Below are 23952 nucleotides of genomic sequence, written 5' to 3'. Positions count from 1 at the left end.
AATATTGCAAAATATATAGCCATTGGGTCATCAAGGAACGTCGCAATATTTGCTTGGTTTTGTGAGGCCACCGCTTCTTGCAAGATTACATTGGAGGTCCAAGATAACACACCTTTGAAATACATTTGTTCTCATAAAATGTCTGAATTGGACATTGTGAGAGCATTAACCACTTGCTGCCGGGTGGAATTTGAAGTTGCATGATGTACAACTGGGAGATTTTCAAAATTTTCCGGTTTAAAATTCTTCAAAAACCATAGCTTCATTTACTGGATGTTTACACCCACACGAATAACTGTCTAGTGACTGCTCTATTGACGCCCAAGTATTTCAGCCAGGCCTGCTGTCATGTAAAAAGAGCCCAGATTATGTAGTGTTGTGTAACTTTCTTTTCTTCCCGAAACTGGCACAGTGCCCTACTGGCTTCTTTTCAATAGGGGCCAGATTAGCGTGCAGCGTTATTGTATCACTCCTAGCTGGAGCGCTTTTGTTCCCAGCGGTAATACGGTCGTGCTGAATGCCATAAACAGTGATATAATCTCTCAAAATAAGGATGGATTTCCTCCGCTATTGACAACTGAAAAAAATGTTTGCAATTCCCAGCAGCTTGGTCTTTTTTTCCGAGTATGGTCTTTTGTTACAAGGCCCAGCTCTTTTGTCTGGTTTCAGGCTCCCAGTTTCATGCATACAGCCTATGTGCCCGAAACCAGGCTCCCCGGTAGCATATGATTAAACCGTTGTCCCTGAAAGCGCTGAATAGTACGTTATATTTTGTCAGGACTTTGATGCAGCATTTTCTCATGGATTTGTCAACCATTACTCATTACTGAGTTTGTTCTCTGCTCGGTCTCTTTACAGCAAGAGGCTGACCAGTGCATTCGTGAGATCACATTTGAGAGGGATCCACCTTTATTGGAATGGCACATCACTAGAACACCTTCTGAATTTGACCTCATGACGGTAAATATACAAACTCATTAATTAGGTAGACCCTGTCATGTTTAACCACTTACCGATGGTATTACTCCACAACTCACTTGTTCCAGGCGTGATTTTGTTTACTCCTGAAACTGCTGACTTCAAAAGACAAGATACTACCAAAACCCTCACAAAGAACAAAAACTCAGATAACGACTCTCATGGCTTTGAGATGAGGACTTGAGTCTCAATTCATAACCCTGACCCCCGTGGCTGTGTGAAAAATGACATTGACATTGCGGAGTCGAAGATTTCTGGGGCTGGAGACAATGATCTTCATTTCAGCAGAAAGGAATGTTACTCCCAGCGTGTAAGACTTGGGGGGCGCCAGGGGAGTTGGGGGGGGTAGGGATATGATTTTTTGCACATTTTGTAGTACAAGCAAGGGGAACAATTTCACTCCCCGTTGTTGTTGCTTATTCATACTCAGCGTCTTCAAGGGCGTTAACATGTTCCCGTCTTACCTCTTAGTTACATCCCATTGAGATCGCTCGGCAGTTGACAACACTGGAGGCTGATTTATTCCGGGCAGTCCAACCCTCTGAGCTGGTCGGCACCGTATGGACCAAGAAAGATAAGAGCATCACCTCACCCAACTTACTGAAGATGATCCACCACTCCAACATGGTAACACTTCATTGCTTAATGCAATCTCCTAATCATTGGTCATGATACACTCATTGATGTGGTGTTTTGCTCCGTGATGATTATGCTTCTACTGTTATCCCTGACAAATATGTACTGTACGAAAAATGGTTTTCCAAAAATTGGGGAACTTGATCAAAAATGTCTCATGAATCATATTTTGCAGTGTTTATGTGATATTTCAAGTAAGGATATGATTTTTTCGTGATGTTGAATCAAGCAAGGTACTTAAATTCAATCACTGCCCAAAGCCAATGTTCATCCTACATTGTAAGCACAGCTGTGTGAAATATCTTACTTGAGTACTGCCAGGATTCAAAGTTTGCACTTGTCTGCCATCCAAAAAACAGGAGCCATCCATGGCTTCTTGCAAGTTATTGGTTGTGACCAGTGTGGGTTAGTGGAAATCAGTGAGATTGTAATCAAAGTTAATATGAAAATTGTAACTGGATTGATATAACAGCATGTGAAATAGAGAAGGTGACTTTGCCTGTTTTGCTTATAGTCGCAAAAACAGCATTTGAAATTTGTTGGAAGACTTGGCTGATGAGGTCATTCCTCTTTGTGCGTATTTTCATCCAAATAAAGCTTATTCTGTGGTTGGAGAAATGCATCGTAGAGGCTGAGAACTTTGAGGAGCGAGTTGCTGTTCTGTCTAGAATTATAGAAATAATGATGGTGAGTAGCAGTTTTAGCCGAACTCTTTATCGCTCATTTTTAGGCTTTTATAGGAAATGTAGCTTGCGCCAATAAAAATTACGGCTGCAAACAAGCCAACTTGGCGCCACAAGTTTAGCATTTTAAATGTCATGTCTGAGACTTTTTCCAGTTTTTTTTTCTCCAAGAGTTGATATGAGCCTGTAGTTGCAGCATAACCTTTTCTTGTGGATTTGCAGGTGTTTCAAGAGTTGAATAACTTCAATGGCGTGATGGAAGTTGTCAGTGCCTTGAATTCCTCTGCTATATACAGACTAGAGCACACATTCAGGGTGAGTAATCCCCTTATAGATGGGCAGGAGGGAAGCATTAGGGGTGGAAGGGGGGGTTGTCTTTTTGCCTCTTGTGCCTGACGGGTTTTGTCACACAGCAGCGATGTAGGAGGGAAAAGCAGTGTAGTAATTTCGCAGAAGAGAACTTTTTTCTGTTAAATAGGGACGCTTGAGGACTTGTCCATTATTGCATGTGATTTTCCTGCAGCTTCGGAATGATGAATTTGATCTTTTCTAATTTTTCAGGATTTGTCCCTCAGGAAGAAGCAGGCTCTGGAAGAGGCCAAGGAGCTTTCGGGAGACCACTACAAGAAGTACACAGAGAAGTTGCGCTCTATCAATCCACCATGTGTACCATTTGTAGGTGGGTACCAGGCACACTAGGTTCCTGGATGCACCGAGTGCAGCCTACCGGTGCAGTATCGAAAAAATATCTTGTATAGTTCAAATGAAATGATCTTAGACCAGGGGAAGAGCCGAAATTTGAGGTCATTCTATGATGTTCTGAAACGTCTCTGGCTCTTTTTAAAAAAAGGAGAAAAAGGAGAGTTTTGGAAGCAATCAGTGAAAAAATTGCTGACAGGTAATGAAACTTCATGTTTGTCCAGGATGTATCAACCCAAATTTCACAAAAACCAGAACTATTCAGTGAAAGCACTTGATGTCTTGTGACAACCACTTTCGTAGTTCTTGACTGCAACACTGATATGGTCGGTTTGCTTGTCTGTGTAAGCTGAGAGGCATCTCCTAATCCTGCCCTCGGTGCTCCCCGCATTTCTCCCGCTCGCTGTAGGCATGTACCTCTCCAACATCCTCTTCACGGAGCAGGGCAACCCAGACTTCCTGCACTCGGAGGTGGAAGGCTTAATCAACTTTAGCAAGAGAAGGAAAGTGGCAGAGATCACGGGCGAGATCCAGCAGTATCAGAACCAGCCTTACTGTCTGCAGAGTGACAAGGCAATCAAGGTAACGGATTGTCCTAGAGAGCATGGGCCGATTTCACAGAATACCAAGAGTTGTCTTAGGAATAGCATCTCGTCTTAGCTTGGAACCCATCTTAGGATTGGTTTCCTCAGTATCAAAACATATTCAGTCCCCTCTAAATTCCTTAGCAAGGCAATTGAAATCATCTAAAGACTTGGCCGAGGAGTGCTTATGTCCAATGTAAGCACAAAGTCCGTCTAAAACTGGACCAGAGTGCTGGTTATATTTATTGTTAGTTGCATAGCTCTCGATGGGCAGGGGATATGTTTTTCACACTGACCCTGTCTGTATCCACTTTGTCAGAGACTGTGTCTGACAGGTGCATACACCACTGAGTACTGCTATCCATTTGACAAAAGCAGCTGTTCTACTTTGATTCCAATGGTTTCAGTGCTGCGCCTTGGAAACAGTTGTGATTGAGGTTGCAACAAAATCTTTAGAACTGAACTAGGCATTATTTTCTGTCCGTGGCTGTTAGGTTCACAGCACAGCAGGTCAAAGCTGTAGCCCAAAGCTGTAGCCCAAAGCTGTAGCCCAAAGCTGCAGCCCAAAGCTCTAGCCCAAAGCTCTAGCCCAAATTGCCTCTCTCCAACTTGATGGTAACTTTGTGAGATCAAGATGGATTTGAAAGCATGTCTGCATGTGGTTTTGAATTTCAGAGATTCTTTGAAAACTTGGACCCCATGGAGGACAAGTCAGAGAAGGAGTTCAACGATTATTTGTACGAGAAATCACTGGAGATTGAGCCAAGAAATTGCAAGCAGCCACCCAAATTTGTAAGTATTATCAGAGAAATGAGATCTCATGAGCTGATTAGTGGTCTTGTGTCTAGGGGGGTAAAATGGGAAGTTTTTCCAAAAAAAAGATTGTCTTACTAGAAATTCTTTCATACATAAAAGAATCCTTAGTACCACCCCCACTCAAAAGAAAGGTGATAATGGTATTTCTAAAATGTTGGTGCTTTCAATTCATAAAAAAACAAACCCCCAAAACAAACAAGAATGGCAGTGTGTCTTAAGGCAGGGGGGCAACTGGTCCCCCGCCCCTCAATATGCCACTGGGCCTCGCACGCCTACCAATGAAGATGGTAAGGACACATCAGAAATAGAGACAGTGGATTGAGATATCTTAAAAAAGTTAACTGGCAAAAAGGGAAACATGTACGCTCAAATTGAGAGAGTTCATGCTTTTTCTGTGGGATATAGTTAGAATGTAAGTAGTTTACGCTTGTAATTGCATGTCAGAGCTTTATCTGAGGCAACAACTTCTTCTGTCCATCAAAGAACAAACAAGACTGCAGTGAAACACATGAGCATCCTCTGCCTTGTATTGGGTGGGATTTTTAACCACTTCACTTCAGATGACTGGCAACATGGGGGTTTCCTGTCTCTCGATTCCGGAGGATGTCCTGGCAAAACACATCCTGGCAAATTTTGTATGAAGTGCCACTCGACGTCCCCACGCTTGCACACACAAAGAGGCCAGAATTAGTCCATGGCGGTTGAGGTTGTGTGTGGCGCCCTCAAGTGGCAGTAGGAAAGCAATGATGTGGCAAGAAATTTGGCACTAAATCACTGGTAAATGACCACTGTGGGTTAGCATTTGGAAAGTCCATCTTTGAAAAAAACTGCAACCATTGTGTTATCAAACAAATTCAGTCAGCAATGTTGAAAATGTATCGTCAAGTCTAATCAGTCCTTCCGTTCACTCTTGTCCTATGCCTCTCCTGATCACCTCCTCGTATTCTGCTTCTGATTTTTCCTCTCAGCCCCGAAAGTTTGAATACCCCTTGAAGTCTCCAGGGATCAAGCCCTCGGCAGTACGCCACCCGTCTGTAGTCGGTACCCTGACGAAGGTAGGGTATGGAAGTATGGAACTGAAGCCACCACTGCTATCAACGGTAACCAGCCAAGGAAGTCTTGGTTTCTGTCTCCTTGACAGTTCTTGCCTTGTACTTCTAAACTGAAAAAAGCAAAAGCTCAGAGCACCTCAAAATAATCTGACTATTTGTGTGTGAGGCATTAACGCATATGGCTTGAGTTTGAATGTGCGTGAATGAGAAAGGATATTTTGATACCTAGTGATGTTGCAGTCAAGACAGTGACAACACCAGTCACAAGAACAGACCCAAACCAGTCACAAGACCGTCATAAGACCAGTCACACGTCACAAGACCAGTCACAAGGAACAGGATGAACGAATGACAACAGACATGGATAGAATTTTCACACAATGTTGAACCCATGGCCAACATGTCACCAAGAACCGAGGTCATCGATATTTTTGACCCATTTAGGAGTTTTTCCATCCTGTACTTCTCACTTTAAGTGGCTGCCTGAGCCTGTGTGAGGCACTAGCAGTGTGAAAATAGCACACCACCTAACATGATTGTGTTGCTGGGATGCAAATTGACAAAAACCACTCCAAGTCTTTTTATTGTACTGTAAATTTACAGTACTGGTCACTCAACACACTTCCTTCATATCGACGGAGGAACTCCACCCATTTCTGTTTTCAATTTGTATGTTCTCACAGAGAACGACAGATGAGGACTCCACCACCCCCATCAAGGCAGTGAGTGGGACTCCACCCTCCCCACACACCCCAACCACACCCTCCAGTACTTCTGACTTTGACAACAGCGTGTTTGCACAAGTTGAGATAGGTATAGACTTGGCTTTCAATCAAATATCTTTTGGAATGAAGGCCATTATATTCTATGAAAGGTTGTCCCTGTGAAGCCTACCGACTGCCGACTTAAACTGGGGGGGCCAGCACACGATTCAGTTTAATTAGTTGAAATTACAGATATATAGCCCCCATCAATGAAGTCTTGATGCAGTTGTCCACCTTTTGACACTAACCTGTTTTTTTTAACCTTTTTTTTTCCTGCCTCTGCAGCACCCCCAAAGGATGATGAGGAACTTCCCCCGCCAGTCCCGCCCAGGATGAGGATAGACAGCAACTCGCCCACCAGGCCCCCTGATGCCACTGAGCCGCCTCTCCTCCCGCCCAAGACAAAGCTGCCTCAGGCCAAGCCACCACTCCCCCCACGCCGGAACTCCGCCCACCACCCACCGGGCTACGTGTCCCAGCACAGCGCGCCTGCAGCTCACTACGCCGGGGGTGCTGCAACCCTGCCCTACCCCTCCTCCCCCTCTGCTGCTGCCTCCCATCAGACAACCCAGTTCGACATGAATGGGAGCATTCCTGCCGTGCCACCGAGGATCCACCGCAAGAGTCCGTCCTACCCGCACGATCAGCACATACGCCGTACAGCCTCGGTCAGTGCTCCACCCTCGTCCCCGAATGCATTCTCGCACCGGCGGGAGATACCCACACCGATGCATTACTCCACCCAGTTTGAATCGCCCTGGGTGCCCAGAGTCAAGAGGCCATTGACCCCCACACTCAACCAGTCGTTTCACACACAATTTGCAAACTTGACTTCTTCCACACCAAATCTAATGCAACAGCAGCAGCAGCAACAACAGCAGAAGGTGTATCAACAGCAGCAGCAGCAGCAGCACTTTTATCAGCAACAATCCCACCACCATCACCATCACCATCAGCAGCAACAGCAGCATCAACAGCAGCTGCCAAATCAGCAAACACTAGCAAACCAGCCGTTTGTACAGACACAGCAATACCAACCGTCAGTACCAAACAGAGTATCTCTCAGTGCACCACCCGTTCCGCTCCGACCCCACGAGCAACAGAACTCTCCATCAAAGGGCCAGTCAGTACCCACAGAACAAGTCTGATTGAACCCTTCCATTGACAGTACAACTGATTTTTATTTTAGATATAAATCAAATTATTTAATTCTGCTGTATATTTGTGTAGTCTGATGATTGTCATAGTTGATTGAGACTCTAGAGATGTTATCACCTCAGCTAACCATCCCTGTGTCCTGCCAACGGCTTCAGGAGCTGTCTTGGATCAAGCCACCCCTCCCCCTTTTTTTTCCCAAGCCCTTGGTAGTAGTCGGGAATATCTGTGCTTGTCACTGGAGCAACTTGCATTACAGTTGATCACAGCATGAATACACTGATATGTCCAACCCCGGAAAGTGATTTGGGAGTCACAGAAAACTCTCCTGTTTGCCTGTCTGGGACGAGGACTTGCTTCACTGTCATGGAATATTGTGTATACTTCGTTCATCAACAGTGACCAAACTGGAATGGAACAGCCCAGTTGTAGCCCAAGATTGAGGTTGGTAAAAGCTCCCATCTGAAAAATTGCCGCTTGCTTGGAGTAATCAACAATACACTTTCCAACATCTGGAAATGTTGTCACTGGTTCCATTTCACTGTCATGGCATGTTTACATTGGAGTCTCGCAACCAAGGAGGTAGCGGGAACCAGTTTGGTCAGGAAGAAGATGGAACTGTTCATGTGGAAGGAGCATTTGGTTGGAAGGAAATGTTCTGTGCCCCTCCATTGTATGCAAGTTTCCAAGAAGACCTTGATTGATGTACCCACTGCCCAATGCTGCTCCGCTTGTCTTCAGAATCTGCCACATTGCCACTGGGAATGAGACAAACATACACATTGTTGAGATCATGCATGCATGGGTTACTGGCGCATTTATTTACACTAGGCCAAGTATGAATACCAGTATCGGTGAGGTCATGGTGAATTTATGAATTCAAAAAAATGAACAACTTTCAGCGGTTCCAAACTTTGACATCACATTTGCCTGGAGTAAGAGCCAGTCAGTTTGCCGGGGGGGGTAGGGCTAACTTCATACAGCAATTTGATGCAAAATGCTACATGAATGCACATTCTATTGGAAGAAGTACCATTTCCCGTTGTAACTTCGTCTCTCGATTAAGTGGAACATTATGACCACTTCAGATGAATGAAAGGACTTCTGTTTCAAATAACACTTCTTTTCAGAAATTTGAAGGCACTGTAACCCAGTAGAGACTTTCTGAAGCCGTCAAGTCATTTAACAGTTCAGACACTGTATTTAAACTTTACAGTTCAACATCTGGCCATTTTCTTTGTGCATGCTGTTCAAATGACTTCCATATGTGTACGTGTGTCTCCTGAACCGTCGTCTTCATCCCACTTGAATTGAAGCCCAAACAGGTCCTGCTGTGTTGTCATAGACAGCGGAAAATTTGACAGTTTTTGTACAAATTGTACATGTATTTCCTTTTTGTAATGAGGCAAATTTTAAGAAGTACTAGCAACAGAGGGGAGTTTGAAAAACTTCAGTTGAGATAAATGAATTTGTTGTATTTTCAAGGCATTTAGTTCGGTTTTTAGAATCATACCAAATGCATCTGGAATTGGAAATGCACAAAATTACATTGTTACTGCCATTACTACAATTTCTCGACCTCGTTATTTAAAAAAAAGATTTTAGTATTGTGTGAGTTGTGTTATGATGTACAACAGGTTTTTCTGCTGACTTAGCCTTGAACATTAGAAAATACACAAAACATTTTTAATTTTTTGGTAAAATACTTGCAGGACCCATGTACGGTACGAGAGCAGTGTTTCTGGTGTTTATCAATGAAGTTGAATGTAGCAATTCACTTTGAGAATTGATTTCACTCGGTACGACTTGATAATTTAGACCAATTTCAAGTGGCTGGGTTACTGCAAACTGTTAGTTAAAAATGTTACAGAGGAAATCTGTACGCACTAACAAGCCAAGTAAATATCTTTGAAGTTGGACACTGCCAAGAAACAATCCAACCACTGGTGACATACTGTAGATACTAAGTTGGTGATCAGCCCACACTGTGACCACATCACTTGCCCTCAGTCATGTCATAAATCGGCTATACCAGGCAAGATATGGGATGGAGGGACCCCCCCTTACCTGTCCAATCCCTATACACACTCTAGACTATTGTTAGGGAGCGTTTCATAATTGTTGAAGGTGGTATTTACTGCGGTACCGCTGTTTTTTTTAGCGGCACCGCACTAGTTACCCGAAAGGGCTTAATGCTGGTACCGCAAAAAAAACAGCGGTACCGCAAAAAAAACAGCGGTACCGCAGTAAATACCACCTTCAGTAATTATGAAACGTTCCCTTACCTAGCACATCCCCCCTAGAAGTCTGTAAAGAATTCCTGAGATTCAATGACCAACACAAAGGTGGGGGGGTTCTCTCCGTCCCATATCTTGCTTCAAATGAAATTGGCCATGAAGATATGGCATCTGTTGTGCATTCTTATTGTGTGGCCAGCCATACCCTGCAGTTATCCTGCAGTCTGAAAGACCAGGGTCTCGATCTCTACATCCAATTCTGTAGTGTACTCATTTGCAACAGTGACAATCCTGAACACAAGGCATGCTGCACTGCACAGATTTTTTTTGGTGCAAGTAAGCATTTTGTGGTAAGTGCTTACACTGCTGGTGCGTTTCGAACTTTTGTTGAAAAATTTGAAATACATACTCCTTCACGGCGCAGAAAGTTTGCACTCATCTTAGTTTGACAGATCTCATGGTAATAATCATTTTTGTGACCTACTGGCATCTCAAGAAAGTTGAAGTTCAAAGCCATCAATTGTTCTTTTGAGATAGATACATATGCCATTAAACGCTATCTCTCTTGGTGGAAACCAATAGAAGATACCTGTTCCCTCAATCCATGTGGAACATCTTTATTCATCTTGGACTCAAACTGAGCAATTGGCTGCATCCCAAATATACTTGTCTGTAAGTCAATAGCAGGTACCACAATGCTGCATGTACCTGTGGAAGCATCTTGAGTCCATTCCCCATGTATGAGTAAGCTATTGATAGTCATAGCCATGTACATTTTAAATATAGCCATACATCAGAACAGGAGAAACTCTACAAAATTGTGGTCTGTTTAATGCATGCAAAAATGAGAGAGGAAAACAATGAAACCCATTCCATAATATCTGGTCATGGTTATCGCACTGGCCGATTCTGAAAAAAAAAAAAAAAATCTTGAAAATAGTTCGCGGTACCCACTGCCTCATTTGACTTGGACCGGCCAGCCGACCCCGGCTAGCTCAGTGGTCGAGTGGTTAAGACATCTGCACTAGTGGGCGGGAGGTTGTGGGTTCGAGTCCCGCCCGAGTGGGCTTGTGAGGTTTTTTCACAGGCTCTCGGACGGGCACTGAGCATGCAGTGCTTATTAATATACGTTGGGAAAGGGCAAACCCGTTATATATAATAACTACGAGTTTAGTTTTATTTCGTCATGGCAAATCTTGTATCCCTGCAACATGCTGGAATGAACAAAGCCAGAAACTCTTGTGTGCATTATTTAGGTTTCTTAGGAACCAGTCTAGTCTGACAAGTGCCCTCCACCCTTGACAACTGAGCAAGACTGACAGTGCAGTTTGCACAGTGTGGATTAGCACAGCAGGATTATCTGAGAGAAATGCTTGATTGTCTTCAAGTTGCGTAGTATCCTTTCGTGATTTTATTTTCCCTGGTTGTCCACTTGCTGTTCACCCATGACATACCAGCACCTAATCAGATGCTTGTGAAAAGTTGTCAGTACCAAAAATATATTTTTTACTTCTTATGGAAATCTTATTTTTTGGAAAGTTTGTTCTTAAATTTTGAAAGGCCTCACGCAGAGAATTTTCTAGTCATGTTGTCAAGCAGGTTTTCCTGTCTTGTTTGGTGTTCTTTGAAACAGCCAAATAAAGTATGAATAGAGGTCAGATCAGGTGGATTCACTATTTGTTCATGTTATATTTAACTAGTGTATGTGAGTGACTATTCACCTGCTTTATTGAATGTGCTATTGTATATACATGTACTTATTGTGTACGATATGTTATATATAATTAAATGCTATTAATATTATTCAGTGAGATTTCCTTTTGTGAAGTAAAAATTACGACCATTTTTTTTATTTGTATCAAATTGTCCCATAAGCATAAATGTACCTGTACATGAATGAGTTAACGTGAGGTTGTTTTTTTGTGTTTTGACAAACTTCCGTGAACACCACACCAGTTGCAACACTGAATAAATCTTAAATTTTCTCTGTGACTTCTACATAATGAATGGAAAGGGGTAGTAGGCCACTTCAAATTTACTACATACAAAGGCAGTACCATTATTGAAGTTTCGGTGTTATTTTTCCCACAGGGTGGTGTAAGGTGCGTAGCTACTATATATGTAGTCGTGAGGAACTTAAGGCTGGTTCACACTTCGCACGAATACGAATGTGTATTTGCGACATCAGATCAAACAATTGTGTAGTGAATTCGTCAAAGTTAAACGCATTTCAACTGGATCGATATTTCGCTGCAATTTTTTGGTGACGTCAAATTTGCTTGGCTTACGGGGGGGGGCTGCAGTATGAACTGGCCTTTGGCTGGATCACAAAGTATGTTCGGTCAGGTGTTACATCTGGTTAGATTGGTTGTGGCTTCGTGTGCCACATACATTTATTGTACTAAACAAGCAACTGATGAACAGTTTCGTTTTTGCTATTCCTAATGTCCGTATTTTTTCATTCGGTGTTTAAAAGTACCCTATGCAAGCGTTGTAGTCTTAGTGCATTGTTAATACATCCCTACACTCATCAGAAAGTCTCTTAAAATTAGAGTTGTTCATGCAGTTTCATTTGGTCAGCATCAGTACTTAATGCAACACTGCACGAGGTCATTGTTGTTTGGGAATTTGGAACTGGGAAATCCCCACTTATGATAAATTAAACCCAACAGGTCTGAATTGTCCAATTTTTATGATTTCTCCCCACCCACCAGGGAGTTGCGATAAAGATCTTTAGTGCAGTGTGAGTTTGGAGCAAGAGAAGCAAATGTGGCTGTGTGACTGCCCAGAAGAGCTGGTGTATGCACCTTAGCCAGCCTCACATTGAGGGGATAATTTCTTTTGTGAGGAAATTCAAGATCAAGTTGTGGGGACCTAAATTTGCACTCATCATTATCACTCGACATGTGTAGTCTCCTCAACAAAAGTTCCAGTATGTGTGGATGTACATGTAGGTGCACATGTGGCATAGGACTTTCAAGGCTAACAATTTTCCACAGAATGTGCACAAAAGTGCAGTGTCTTAATGGGCTGCCGAGTGTACAGCCACATTTGTATCCACATACCCCCCTGCACATTTTTCTGTCTCCTCGGTGGGTCACTGGTTCATGGAGTGTAGAGTGACTGATAGGAAGAACATCCCAAGTCTATTTCAACTGAAAAAAAGGCAGATGTGTTGCGATATGACACTGTATTTCAGTGGTGTTTTTAAAGAACTTTGTCTTATTCACAATGTGAGGTTATGGATGTTCTACTCCATTTTCAAGTGTTGAGTGCACATGGACGTGGTTGCTCCATGTATGCGTGTATGTTTGTGAGTGTCCTAGGCTAAAAGTGTGTTGTAAAAGTATTGTGTAAAATAAATTTACTGTGTAAGACGTGTACATTATGGAGTGAAAAAAAGCCAACCCAGTGAGACATGGTCAGTTCTGTGAATGAATTAATTTTTTAGGGTCAGTACCATTTGTGAAGTACGCTATTTTATATGGACAATTGAATGTGGTGCAAAAAAAGGTAAAATAGTTAACAATTGTAAATAAAATCTCTGTTACAAAATCTGAAGCTCTTTGTGTTCATCATAGTTTTGTCCAATTGAAACAAATGACTCAAGCAGCAACACCTTCCTAAATAGAAACACCTCTTGTTTATACACATGTGAAAAAAAGACATGGATTATGGCCAATCACATTGCCATTGGAATTTGGGTTGCATTATATGCATCTCATACAGCCACAGTTCACAAACAGGCACATGCAATAATCCTATCCAGTCACATGGATTCAGATGGAATTTTTTAGATACAAAACAGTTCATGATTCAAAATCTACTTGCCGTTATTATCTACACCTGTTGTAATGAAGTACATGTACATATACAGCCACATTTAGGTAAACAAACTAAATCACTTGATGCCAGATGATGTTTTAACACCCACAATTTTCCTTATTTCTTCCACGGAGGACGTGTGCACTCCTTTAAAAATTCTTTTTACATTTCCACTGTTGACATATTAACGCGTCTTGCTTGGTTGGATCAAAGTGCAATTCGCTGTGTGACTGGAAGGATGTAATCACTTGCGCCCTTTTGCCCGGAAGCAAGATCACTGCATAAAAAACTTTTCCTGGCAAAAAGACGTCTGTTTGCAACTGTTTAATTTTAATGAAATGTAAAGATTTCTTTGCAAAGAGTTCAAACAAATTTCCAGGTCCTTTAATAAGTTGTTCAAAGGTTGCTTTTTGTACATCCTGTGTTGATTTTGCAGTAAATTTTATCCATTTCACTAAATAAAGAGTGTGGTTCTTACGCCCTTTTGCCAGGATAATTGTTTCTGCTGTAATCATGCTTCCCGGCTAAAGGGTGTGAGCGTGCTTATGACCTTTTGTCGGGCACATGATGAATTGCAAGGTTGAAGAATTTGTGGTTAAAAAAACCTGCCCCCAGAAGCTTTTTGGGGTAAGAAAATCCTATGTTAACTGGTTAACATGGGTAACAACTCACTAGAGCCACTTTGAGTGAGAAGTCTCGTAAATGAATCATGCACAATGGAAATCATAGGAATCCTCAACAATTTCACCCATGGAATATTGCCTTGTACATCAGGATACTAAACTGAGAGGCACATCAAAGGGCCACTTTGCTCTTTCTAGCACAAACTACAATAACATTACTGACAAAAAGTGGGCTTCGGTCTCATTTAAATCCTCCAAGGTTAGACCGAGTGCCCAATCTTGTATACTGAGAAATTGCATTGCTTGTTGGTTGTAGACATTTCACCTCATGGCAAGGTGACTAGACCAATTAACTGCACATAAACATACAGCGTTGTTTTCATGTGTGGTTTACCACTCAACTAACCCCATGTGACATATCAGAGAGGACCAATTAGAAGCAGACTCATATTTGAGTGTTTGCTCTTACTAAATGCTCTTATGGAGTGTTGGCATGGACCAATGTCTCTCTGCTACATGAGGTAATGTGTCGAATTCTTGAAGGGAATTTATTTGAAGAATGAAATGGGTCTGGGTTTCCATGTGTCCGAAGAAGATTCCATGGAATTTGTACATTGTCCTTTGCACAAAATGTTCCCATTGCCCACTCTAGGTTACAAATTCTGGTTAAAGTTTGCTTGAAGTTTGATTGAAATATTTACAAAATATTGTACATATTGTTCAGTTTGAATTCAAAAGATAAATTTTAGAGATGTCACAGTGCCTAACTAAATTTTGAGGAATAGTGGTGCAAATCAGTCAAATCCAATAACCCCAGTAAATTTTTTATACAGCTTTACTTCGTTGATATCCATCAATTTTACTATGTGGTACAATGACACAGAAACTTGACAAGCATACTGAAGGTTACTTACTTTTCAAATAAAAGTCTCTGGAGAGATTTCATATGAGTGTCTGTTGACTATTGACTACAGCACTACACTGAACTGGAGTGCTGTAATTCTAGATTGATGCATCCTGCATTTCCATCTGCTAGTCTTTGGATGGAGAGACTGGTCACGTTTTGGGAGTGAAAGGTTTGGCTGTTGGCGGTGCTGGCTCTTTGGGTGAAAAGAATTTCAGGTACACCACCACGCCCAAAATGACCAATTCTACCAGGATAACGGCCATCAAGATCAGCTTGTTAGTTATGATCCTATGGGAACACAAAAAACACAAAGATATTAAATTTGGCTTTGTCAATGAGATGTATGTTTTGCCCTAACGTACAGAAAGAACCTGTTTTTGACTTGAATGGTCAGCTGGCCAACCAAACATTGCCATAATCTTGAACTTCTGCAAGGATCAATGCTGACGAGATCATGCAAAGTCATCAAAGGAGCACACCTATGTTTGGCAAAAACTGGCCATCGACATGGACTGCTTTCCCACAAAAATACACGCAGCAGTCAGAGTTTTATCTTCCTAAAAGTTTAATCCTCAATCAATGAGGAAAAACCTTTAAAACTGCCACCAACCTTCTGCCCATGGAGTTAAGGATCCTTTTACTTTTTCCTAAACTGTGGTCCATATCCTCAAGCTGTAGAGACCAAATAAAATATCTGGATAAGAAAACGCTCAATAAGTGACAAAAACTTTTCGATTCTCTTGTCAACCTTCACAGCAAAAACAAATGAAATTGCAGATATGACTTAACCCCAAAGATCCGAGTAAGCTCTTGTGGTAAGTAAGGGGAAAAACTGACGTTCTTGTGGCAAATGGAATGTAAATATTGATTCATAATCATTCCAAAGTTGCATTTAAAACTGTCTTAATCTTAACAAAGACCGACAATGCATGTCAAACAAGACTCTGAACAATGACTAAACCGCTGCATTAAAAGAAAGGAATTTGGTATCAATGGACATAATGAGGGTGGTCTTTAATACACAGTATGCCGCATACTTAAGATTCCAAGCCAGTAAATGTCGGCCTGAAGAGTGATCTGGCCTAAACGCATGGACTATTAAAGGAACCAGGAAATAGAAATATTTCTATAAATTTTACTAAAACCCTGTCAGTCTTCATACACGGAAGAAGAGTACAGAGATACACAAAAAGTAATTCCAAGAAGAACTCATTTCCTGGTTCCTTTAACCACAAAGAAATGTTGGCCCTCTGCTCTTAAACCACCACAACTGTCATTGTAAAGCTTAAAATAATAAGTTTTTGAAATTCTTTCAAATTAACTTGTGACCTTACCCTGATTGACCCGGGTTGAGAAATTTCAAGTGAACTGAAATACTTAGCTTAACCCTCATATATCTTTCAAAATTCATCAAGAAATATTGGAGATTTTGCAGGATTGAGGAAGGTAGAGTCCAGCCACTGTTTTGTACACAGGGTCAAATGTCTATAAAGAGGTTAAAGGACAAAGAATGCGTCCGACTATGGAAGATTTCAGAAAGTTTCGCACAAAACTGCCTGCAATCTTAACCCTACCTTGTCCCTAGCATTCAACAACTGCTCCTTTTGGCCATCCAGTTCGTCAATGATTCCCACTCCAATCTCATCTGTCTCTGCGGCTATCTGATGGGTCCTGGCCAGGCTGTCGCTGGTTCTGTTTAGGGTCTCCTGACCCTGCAGAAGCCTGGCTCGCTGATTGCTCTGAGCAACCTGTTGGGTATAAAGAGATGCACATGGCTGCAAAGCTGGCTCTCTGTTGCAACCCCCTACAAACTTGTAAGTTTGGGGAGGTGAGGGTCTACTTTTAGATAGATGGAGGGCTTGGGGGAAACAACCTTCTGTGTTGTGAATAACATTAGCAAATTCCTTTTTTGCCAGTCATGGCATAAAGTAAGTTTAGACATAAGATACACGTACATTGACTTTGTTTTCAAAGTTGCTTTGCGAGTGGAACAATTCACTGCGGTTACCCCTTCCATCACTGGCTCTTTTCTGAAAGGCAAATCAGAGAGAAAATTTAAGTTGTAACAGGCAGATTTTGTCACTGTCGTATGTCACATGCCACATTCTGTCAGGTCAGTGTTACATCAGTTTGCTCACCAACTGAAATTTTGAATGACAGTAACGTGTCTGGTCAACATTACCACTATTACTGATGAAGTTGATACCAACACTGGCACTGTCAAACTGTCACTGTACCTTTAAATGGTCAATGTTGAATGACAGTGACACGCTACCATGAAATGGGTGACATGTGCAACACCGATGTTAACTTTGTCATTGTCAAAACAATGTCACTGTTATTTTGTCCAGTTCTCTCCTGTAGGTACTAACCTATGTCACTGCTTGTGTATATTTCCCCTGTATAAGACCTACTAGGTCCCTGGTGATTTTTTTATAGTTCTCTCCCCTAGTTTCTTACCTATGTCACTGTTATTTTTCCCCCCTGTAAGACCTACCAGGTCCCTGGTGATTTTGTCCAGTTCTCTCCTGTAGTTTCTGACCTTGGCTACCATCTGACTACGATAACTTCCAGGGGCCGGTTTGGCCTCCTCTTCCATCTCTTGCAGCTGCAGAAGAAAAACACCCCAAAATAGGATAGTATTTGTGCACTTCGCAGGAAGTTCAAGGATGTCCCTAGTTATTACTATGAATCTTGCCTGATTTGGGGGAAAAACATGAAAATAAAATAAAAAAATCCAGTCACAACCTTTCCATAGCACGTTTGTCTTATTTTAATCATGTTTAATCATGATGACAAGGAATCATTGAACAAAATTTAAAATCCGCCTTCATTGTGAGTTACTTTACTTTGCTATTTACACTCCTGCAAATCTCGAGTGTTGCAATATCTTTCTTTAATGATGGGTTCCAGGCTTGTATGCTATCTTCCAGGTGAGGTCTTACGTATGTCTTGTTAAGTACTGCACAGCTATCCTTGTTGAAACACTTGAACCATCTTTGAATCACTCTTAAACTGTACATCGCTTTCTGTGCTGCCTTAGTACATTGGCCATTTGATTTGCAGTTGTTGGTGATAAACACTCCCAAATCTTTTTGCTGATCAATGTATCTAATTTCACTCCTTCCATGTAGTAATCAACTTCTGGATTATTTTTTCCACAAGTGCATTTTTTACATTTCCCTGCAATGAACTTAAGCAGCCAGTTTTGGGACCACATCTGGCACTCTTCAATGATTTGCTGTAACTTTGATGCATCATCCTCGGTATTAACTGGAGTGAAAATTTTGGTATCGTCAGCAAACATCTGAATATCCGATTTGATATGCCTTGGCAGGTCGTTAATAAATAGAATGAATAAAAGCGGTCCCAACACTAAACCCTGGGGCACGCCGCTCAACACATCTGCATTAGACAAGGTAGCATTTCTCACTGACACGGATTGAGCTCTTCCCCTAAGAAAGTCTTGTATCCAAAGTTGAATCATGACTGAACATCCATATGCTCTTAACTTGTTGATCAACCTTTTGTGAGGTAATGAATCAAAAAGCTTTGGCCTAGTCAAGGAAAATGCAATCCACTCCCAGACCCTGATCTAAAGCTGCAGTAATTGCTTCCATTGTCTCAAGGAGGTTTGTCGGACAGGATTTGCCTTTTGTGAACCAATGCTGTTTGTCAAATAGTGCACTGTACTCTTCTACATGTTCTAGTAATTTGTTCTTGACGATTGTTTCAAAGATCTCGCATGGGATGCAGGTAAGTCTCACTGGTCTATAATTCCCTGGTTTTGTTTTGCTACCTTTCTTGACAATTGGTGTCACTCTTGCTGTTTTCCAGTCAGTTGGAAATTTCCCTGCAAGATATTTCCTAAATATGATGTAGAGTGGAGCTGCAATTTCATGGCTACATTCTTTCAGAATTTTAGGATGTATGCTGTCAGGCCCAGGACACTTATCTGGACTTGTCTAATTCTATAATGACTTCTTCTAGGGTTAATGAAACATCTTTCAAGTCAACATCAATAACTTTGTCCAATTTTGGGGGGTCTCTGTCTGGTTCCTTGGTATAGACTGATTGGACAAATTTACTCATTTCCTCAGTTGCTTCCTGGTCCGTCGCAGTTAATGATCCATCGACCTTTTCCAAGTAGTGAAACTCCAACTGTCACCTTTTGGTTCTGTCTGACATAACTGTAGAAAGCTTTTGGCTTCCTCTTGAACTCCTTCATGATCTTTTCCTCATATTTAGCTTGTGATCTCGTACAATTTTCCTTGTCTTGTTTTGCTTTGACTGAACACAGGTACTGAAATCCTTGAAATTCCCTTTCATTTCAATTAGCATTTGGATGAGACAGAAATAGGGTGACCCTTTACAGCTGATACATTCAGGCAACATTTTGGTGCCTCTGATTAAGACCAAAACTTCAGTCATGGCACAAAGCAGAACAAACTCTAACAACACAAATTCACGTTTCAAATGATACCAGGGCTGTTGGAGTGTTTAAGTCTGCCATTTTGTGCTACAAGAGGTTTCTACTTGCCGAGGCGGGCAAGCAGGTCAAGGGGAGAGGAAATGAGGTCTAGATCGAGGAGCATCTTTTTAAGTAACTCACCACGATGGTTGCTTCCTCTAGCCCTCTCTCGGCATGACGGATCAACTTCTTACGTTCCTCTGCAAAATAATCATTACCACAGAAATGGCGAGTAATGCTCTCTGCTATTCAATGGCCAGTTGTACTGGTGCCCTGACAACAAAGCATTTTGTGGGGAAGAATACTCTGTCCAATGATGGAAAATCTGGGGGGCAAAACAAAGCCACAATGGCTCAAATAATTTTGGAAGTTTTGTAAATACAGTATAACTCCTTACTGACCCAAAAGTGACTTAGGCATTCCATAAACTCACCTCCATCATATTTAGGTATGGTGACCTCCACCCGGTACTTCAAATCTTCATAGAGTGTCAGCAACTCCTCCTGGTATCTTTCGAATTTCTCCGATGACATGACTGATGTCACAGCTGCTCACTGCTCAGATGTGTGAGTACATGAAGCCTCAACCGTTCTACTAGTACATGTACACAGAGGGCAAATATGGACTCGTCAAGTTTTTATACATGTACTAAGTCCGTATCCAAATGTACATGTACTTGGGTAAAGCTAGAAATATGACACATGTAATTAAGCCAACAGCTACAGGCTTCTTGCATGTTTTAGAGACATATTCTTACAACCTGGGGCAAAGTATTACATTTGCCCTTGGCTTACAAGGCCCACTTGTAATATAGGTTACAGCAGACGTACTTTACAATGTCAGAATGTTGCATCCTGGAGGTCCTGCTATTTAGCGCCGACCAGCGTCATCGAGTGTCAACACAGTGTCAACAAGTTATTCAAGCATATTTATGCCAAACTTTTATATTTACAATATTAATTAGGCTTCTATATATCATTCAATATGTCACATTTATCTAATAATGATATTCTTATGTGGAAATTTGAGCAACAAAGTCGGTTCTGCTTGTGCAGCCTGACCGGCTGCCATCTTGTTTTCGCATGGATGGCAGAGAAAAGAATCTGTGTGAATCTGGAAGAAATATTGCTGTTTCTCTACACAGTGGCAACATGTTAAAGTCTGTCAAATATGATAAAACCACTTTGAAATCTTTAGAGAATATTTTCAAGTTGTTGACACTTGAAAATGCCACTTGTGTGTGTTGACGCTTGCTGACACCAAATACTAGGGGCAGCCCAGACATTCGGGATTCTTGCAAAATGGCAGGTACCACGCCAGTGAAAACAGCGACCATGGCGATGTACGCACGCACCAGCCAGTCTGAAGATTGGATTACACAATCTTTTCTTTGATCAGTACGTACGCGCATGCTTGTTAAAGTTGTTTTCATCGGCATGGTGTGGTTGCTGCCCGCAATTTTGTGGCACTTCTGGATGTTCGCGCTGCTCCATAGCACGATCACATCCTGACACCACTTCAGTGGCTGGGTAGGCCTACATGTACTTCTAAGTTCTGGAAACAAAAAGTAGGCCTACCTCTGTGTGTACGTAGGTACCTTTTGTTTCCAGAAGTACCCAACTGCAGAAGTGGAGTCAAAATGCAATGACTTCTTTCCTACCTACAATCCCCTACCTAAAATCTTAATGGGCCGTACACATGGTTGATAGGCCCCACAACAAAATAATTCATACGGGTCTCGTACAATGTGAATGTTTGACACAAGTTTATATCACTGGTCATAACCATATTCCTTGCTCTATGTCGTACCGGTATCGGCGGTAACTTATCATGCCATGGCATGCCCGGCACTCACTTCAAACTTCGTGTCACTTCCGGTCTTTAGCCTACCTGTTTTTTTTAAATTGGCGCATATGATCCGGTGGACAATAGGCAGTAGGCTACTACTGGCCTAGGCTTAGGCCTACAGTGTAGTAATAGTAACGAAGAGGTAGTTTCTAGTCAGAATTTAATGTATTAGTGCCTCCTTCTGCATTCGATACTTGGTGGGATCCGTAAATAACATGATAGCAATTCAAAATCATGAATATATAGTACACTACATGTAGGTCTATCATTCCATCGTACTGTCATGTAACATCATAACCCCCGGTACATGTAATTTTCTTACAGCGGGGTGGCCGCGATCTAGCTTGTCCATATATATATGCGCGTGACCAGGTACTAAACAGCGCCCTCCATCCAATGCGCGGTTATTGTGCGCTATCTTGAGTCTGCATTCATGCCCTTTACGGGGCGGGCATGTAAATTTTTGTAATGGCGGAGCCTGTGTTTAGTTGCGACACTGGGTTTTTCACAAGTACATTTTGCAAAGCTAGTTTTTGGCAAGTCATTTTTTTTTACACTGCTGGGACCTTTGTTTTCAATAAATGTAAACAAAAGTCTGAATATTAAAAAAAGAACATATTACACACCCCAGAAGTTTAATGTGATGTTCACTGTATTTCTTTAGCTTATTTAGTGAAGGATTTTGCAGATATAAACCTGGATAAGTAAGATTGAAGTTTTGCTTGGTGGAAGAGACATGAGAAAAAGGTTTGCGGGTAAACCATGCATGGAATCAATCTCTTTTGGGCGAGGTGTGCTTCTTAAAAGAACCGGTGAGTTTTAACTTGATGTTTCACGCCCGTGTAGTCTGGCCGTCCTCTGGTGAGTGTGCCAGACTGGAGTGGATAGCTGGGTTATATGGAATTCCATATCTGCCGTCGCCCGTCGCCCGTCGTCCGTCGCATTTTGCTTTTTGTTGTGTTCCAATGCTGCCATTTACCAGTTCCAAACATGCCATTTTCCGTCGTGCGTCGCCCGTCGTTCGTCGTCTGTCGTGCGTCGCCCGTCGTCCGTCATACGTCGTCCATCGTGCGTCGCCCATCAAATGGGTTGCATAGGACCTGCAAAAGCCTATGTTTAACAAATGACAATGTAATGATTCCATTCACTTCTAAAGATCTTTTCCGAATAAGGCAAGTACAAATCCCACCTGCAAAGCATATACTAGTCACATAATTAATTCCAATAATGCTAGACTACCCCTGCCCCTTGACAAGAAAATATCGCCTCTCTGAGAATTCAACCAAGTGTTTTGGGGGGAAAAACATTTTCAGCAAAAATGTTCCGGCCAACTTATCCACAGTGTTATTCTAATTTGCATACTGTGAAAATATGCCGACTTGTTTTCATCAAATTCCAGGAAGAAATCTGCCAACCGATACAGATAATATAATCTTGTCCTCTCAATTTCACCTTGAAATCCAGAAATACTAGACGTGTTGTGGATAACAAACTGTTTATTAAATGTATTGTTAAGGGGCAATTACCACTTGGTTTAAGTTTCAGAAAATATGGCGTGTTGGTTTTTGTGGGTGTGTATGCCATGGTGGATAGACCAATGAGAACAGGTTGTCCAGCACATCAGCATTATTTATGGGGCTAACAAGTGACGTTACTGTTTAAAAGACTTCTGTGAGCCAACCTGCAAATAAAGTCATGTTTAATTTGGAGTATACAGCAGATTTCATCATAGGTATACCCGCCCTCAAAATAATGTTGAATCAGTTCGTCTCTTATGAAAACTATTGGGAATCAAACATTGTAAATAATCTGTTATTTACATTCCGTTCTGTGGGATATCGTGCAGGGACAGACAGAAATATCACATAGGCTATAGACCTAAAGTCTGGCTGTTAATGAGTAAAGTTACGTCCAGAGTAACTAAGTTATCGAGAAAAACAATCTACCGTAACAAAAGTCTATTTTGTTGATTTATTTATGTAACCAAAATGGTATTTTTTCATATACACGTTACTTAGCCGATGTCAGGATATTATTTCTTCTTTCAATTGGAATTTGGCGCAACTGCAAAAACGAATACATGTACATCTTCTAGTTCTATTGCTAAAATGAGAGTCAGGCATGGTGGATCGATCGAACGAGGACATCACGGTACATGTGAAACGATCAAGGGTAAAAGTTAAAAATACCACTGCGCAATCGTGAAAAAAAAAAACCACGGGCGACGCACGACGGGCGACGCACGACGGTCGACGCACGACGGGCGACGCACGACGGTCGACGCACGACGGGCGACGCACGACCGGCGACGCACGACGGACGACGCACGACGGGCGACGCACGACGGCAGATATGGAATTCCATAGGGTTATAAGGTAATCCGGAAGCGGTTGAGCGTGGAACGGAATTCGTGGGTTGTGTAACTTGCACTGTTGCATGAAGGTGTTGGACCCTGTGGCGGTGCGGGCTTGTGGAATTGGCGGAAAACCCTGGGTTCGGGTATAGAGGACCCTTATGCCAAGGGGGGGGGGTGGCTTCAGGTAGAGAAGACCTTAATGCCTGGAGTGGGTGGCATGGATTTCGGGGACCCTACTGCCCAGGTAGTGGTCTGCTTGGGTACTATAGTAGTGGGCGCCAGATGTCGCTGAGCTTGAAACCGATGTCTTGGGGTACG

General features: G+C 42.1%; 2 protein-coding genes across 4 annotated transcripts in view; one reads left to right on the top strand and one right to left on the bottom strand.

The window, feature by feature from the left end:
* Positions 1-13165, top strand: part of LOC110987135 (son of sevenless homolog 2-like) — a 43725-nt gene extending 30560 nt beyond the window's left edge. Inside the window, exons 19-28 of one of the 2 annotated variants that reach the window (XM_087135812.1) lie at positions 859-960; positions 1450-1605; positions 2212-2301; positions 2520-2612; positions 2859-2976; positions 3406-3578; positions 4256-4372; positions 5365-5451; positions 6132-6261; positions 6498-13165. In XM_087135812.1, coding sequence (XP_086991938.1) covers positions 859-960; positions 1450-1605; positions 2212-2301; positions 2520-2612; positions 2859-2976; positions 3406-3578; positions 4256-4372; positions 5365-5451; positions 6132-6261; positions 6498-7360 — 1929 coding nt within the window. In that variant the 3' untranslated portion in view covers positions 7361-13165. Of the gene's footprint in view, positions 1-858; positions 961-1449; positions 1606-2211; positions 2302-2519; positions 2613-2858; positions 2977-3405; positions 3579-4255; positions 4373-5364; positions 5497-6131; positions 6262-6497 lie in introns of both variants that reach the window. The other variant, XM_087135810.1, reaches the window with a different exon arrangement.
* A 63-nt stretch (positions 13166-13228) lies between these two features.
* On the bottom strand, positions 13229-21637 carry vti1b (vesicle transport through interaction with t-SNAREs 1B). 2 transcript variants are annotated; one of them, XM_022249598.2, is made up of 8 exons: positions 21321-21637; positions 19864-20024; positions 19572-19630; positions 17457-17567; positions 16915-16989; positions 16534-16707; positions 15570-15631; positions 13229-15247 (listed from the first exon to the last, which is right to left on the bottom strand). In XM_022249598.2, exons 2-8 carry the CDS (start codon positions 19961-19963, stop codon positions 15109-15111), a joined length of 720 nt encoding a protein of 239 aa, XP_022105290.2. In that variant the 5' UTR covers positions 19964-20024; positions 21321-21637; the 3' UTR covers positions 13229-15108. The 2 variants fall into 2 exon arrangements, with proteins under 2 accessions (XP_022105290.2, XP_022105289.2); XM_022249597.2 differs by having other exon boundaries at positions 19864-20021.
* Between the last annotated feature and the right edge of the window lie 2315 nt (positions 21638-23952).

The sequence above is a fragment of the Acanthaster planci genome, linkage group LG01, assembly GCF_054643075.1.
Source record: "Acanthaster planci isolate LZ-2023a linkage group LG01, COTS_SCS, whole genome shotgun sequence".
Lineage (NCBI taxonomy): Eukaryota > Metazoa > Echinodermata > Asteroidea > Valvatida > Acanthasteridae > Acanthaster > Acanthaster planci.
This window is presented reverse-complemented; position numbering and strand designations above follow the sequence as displayed.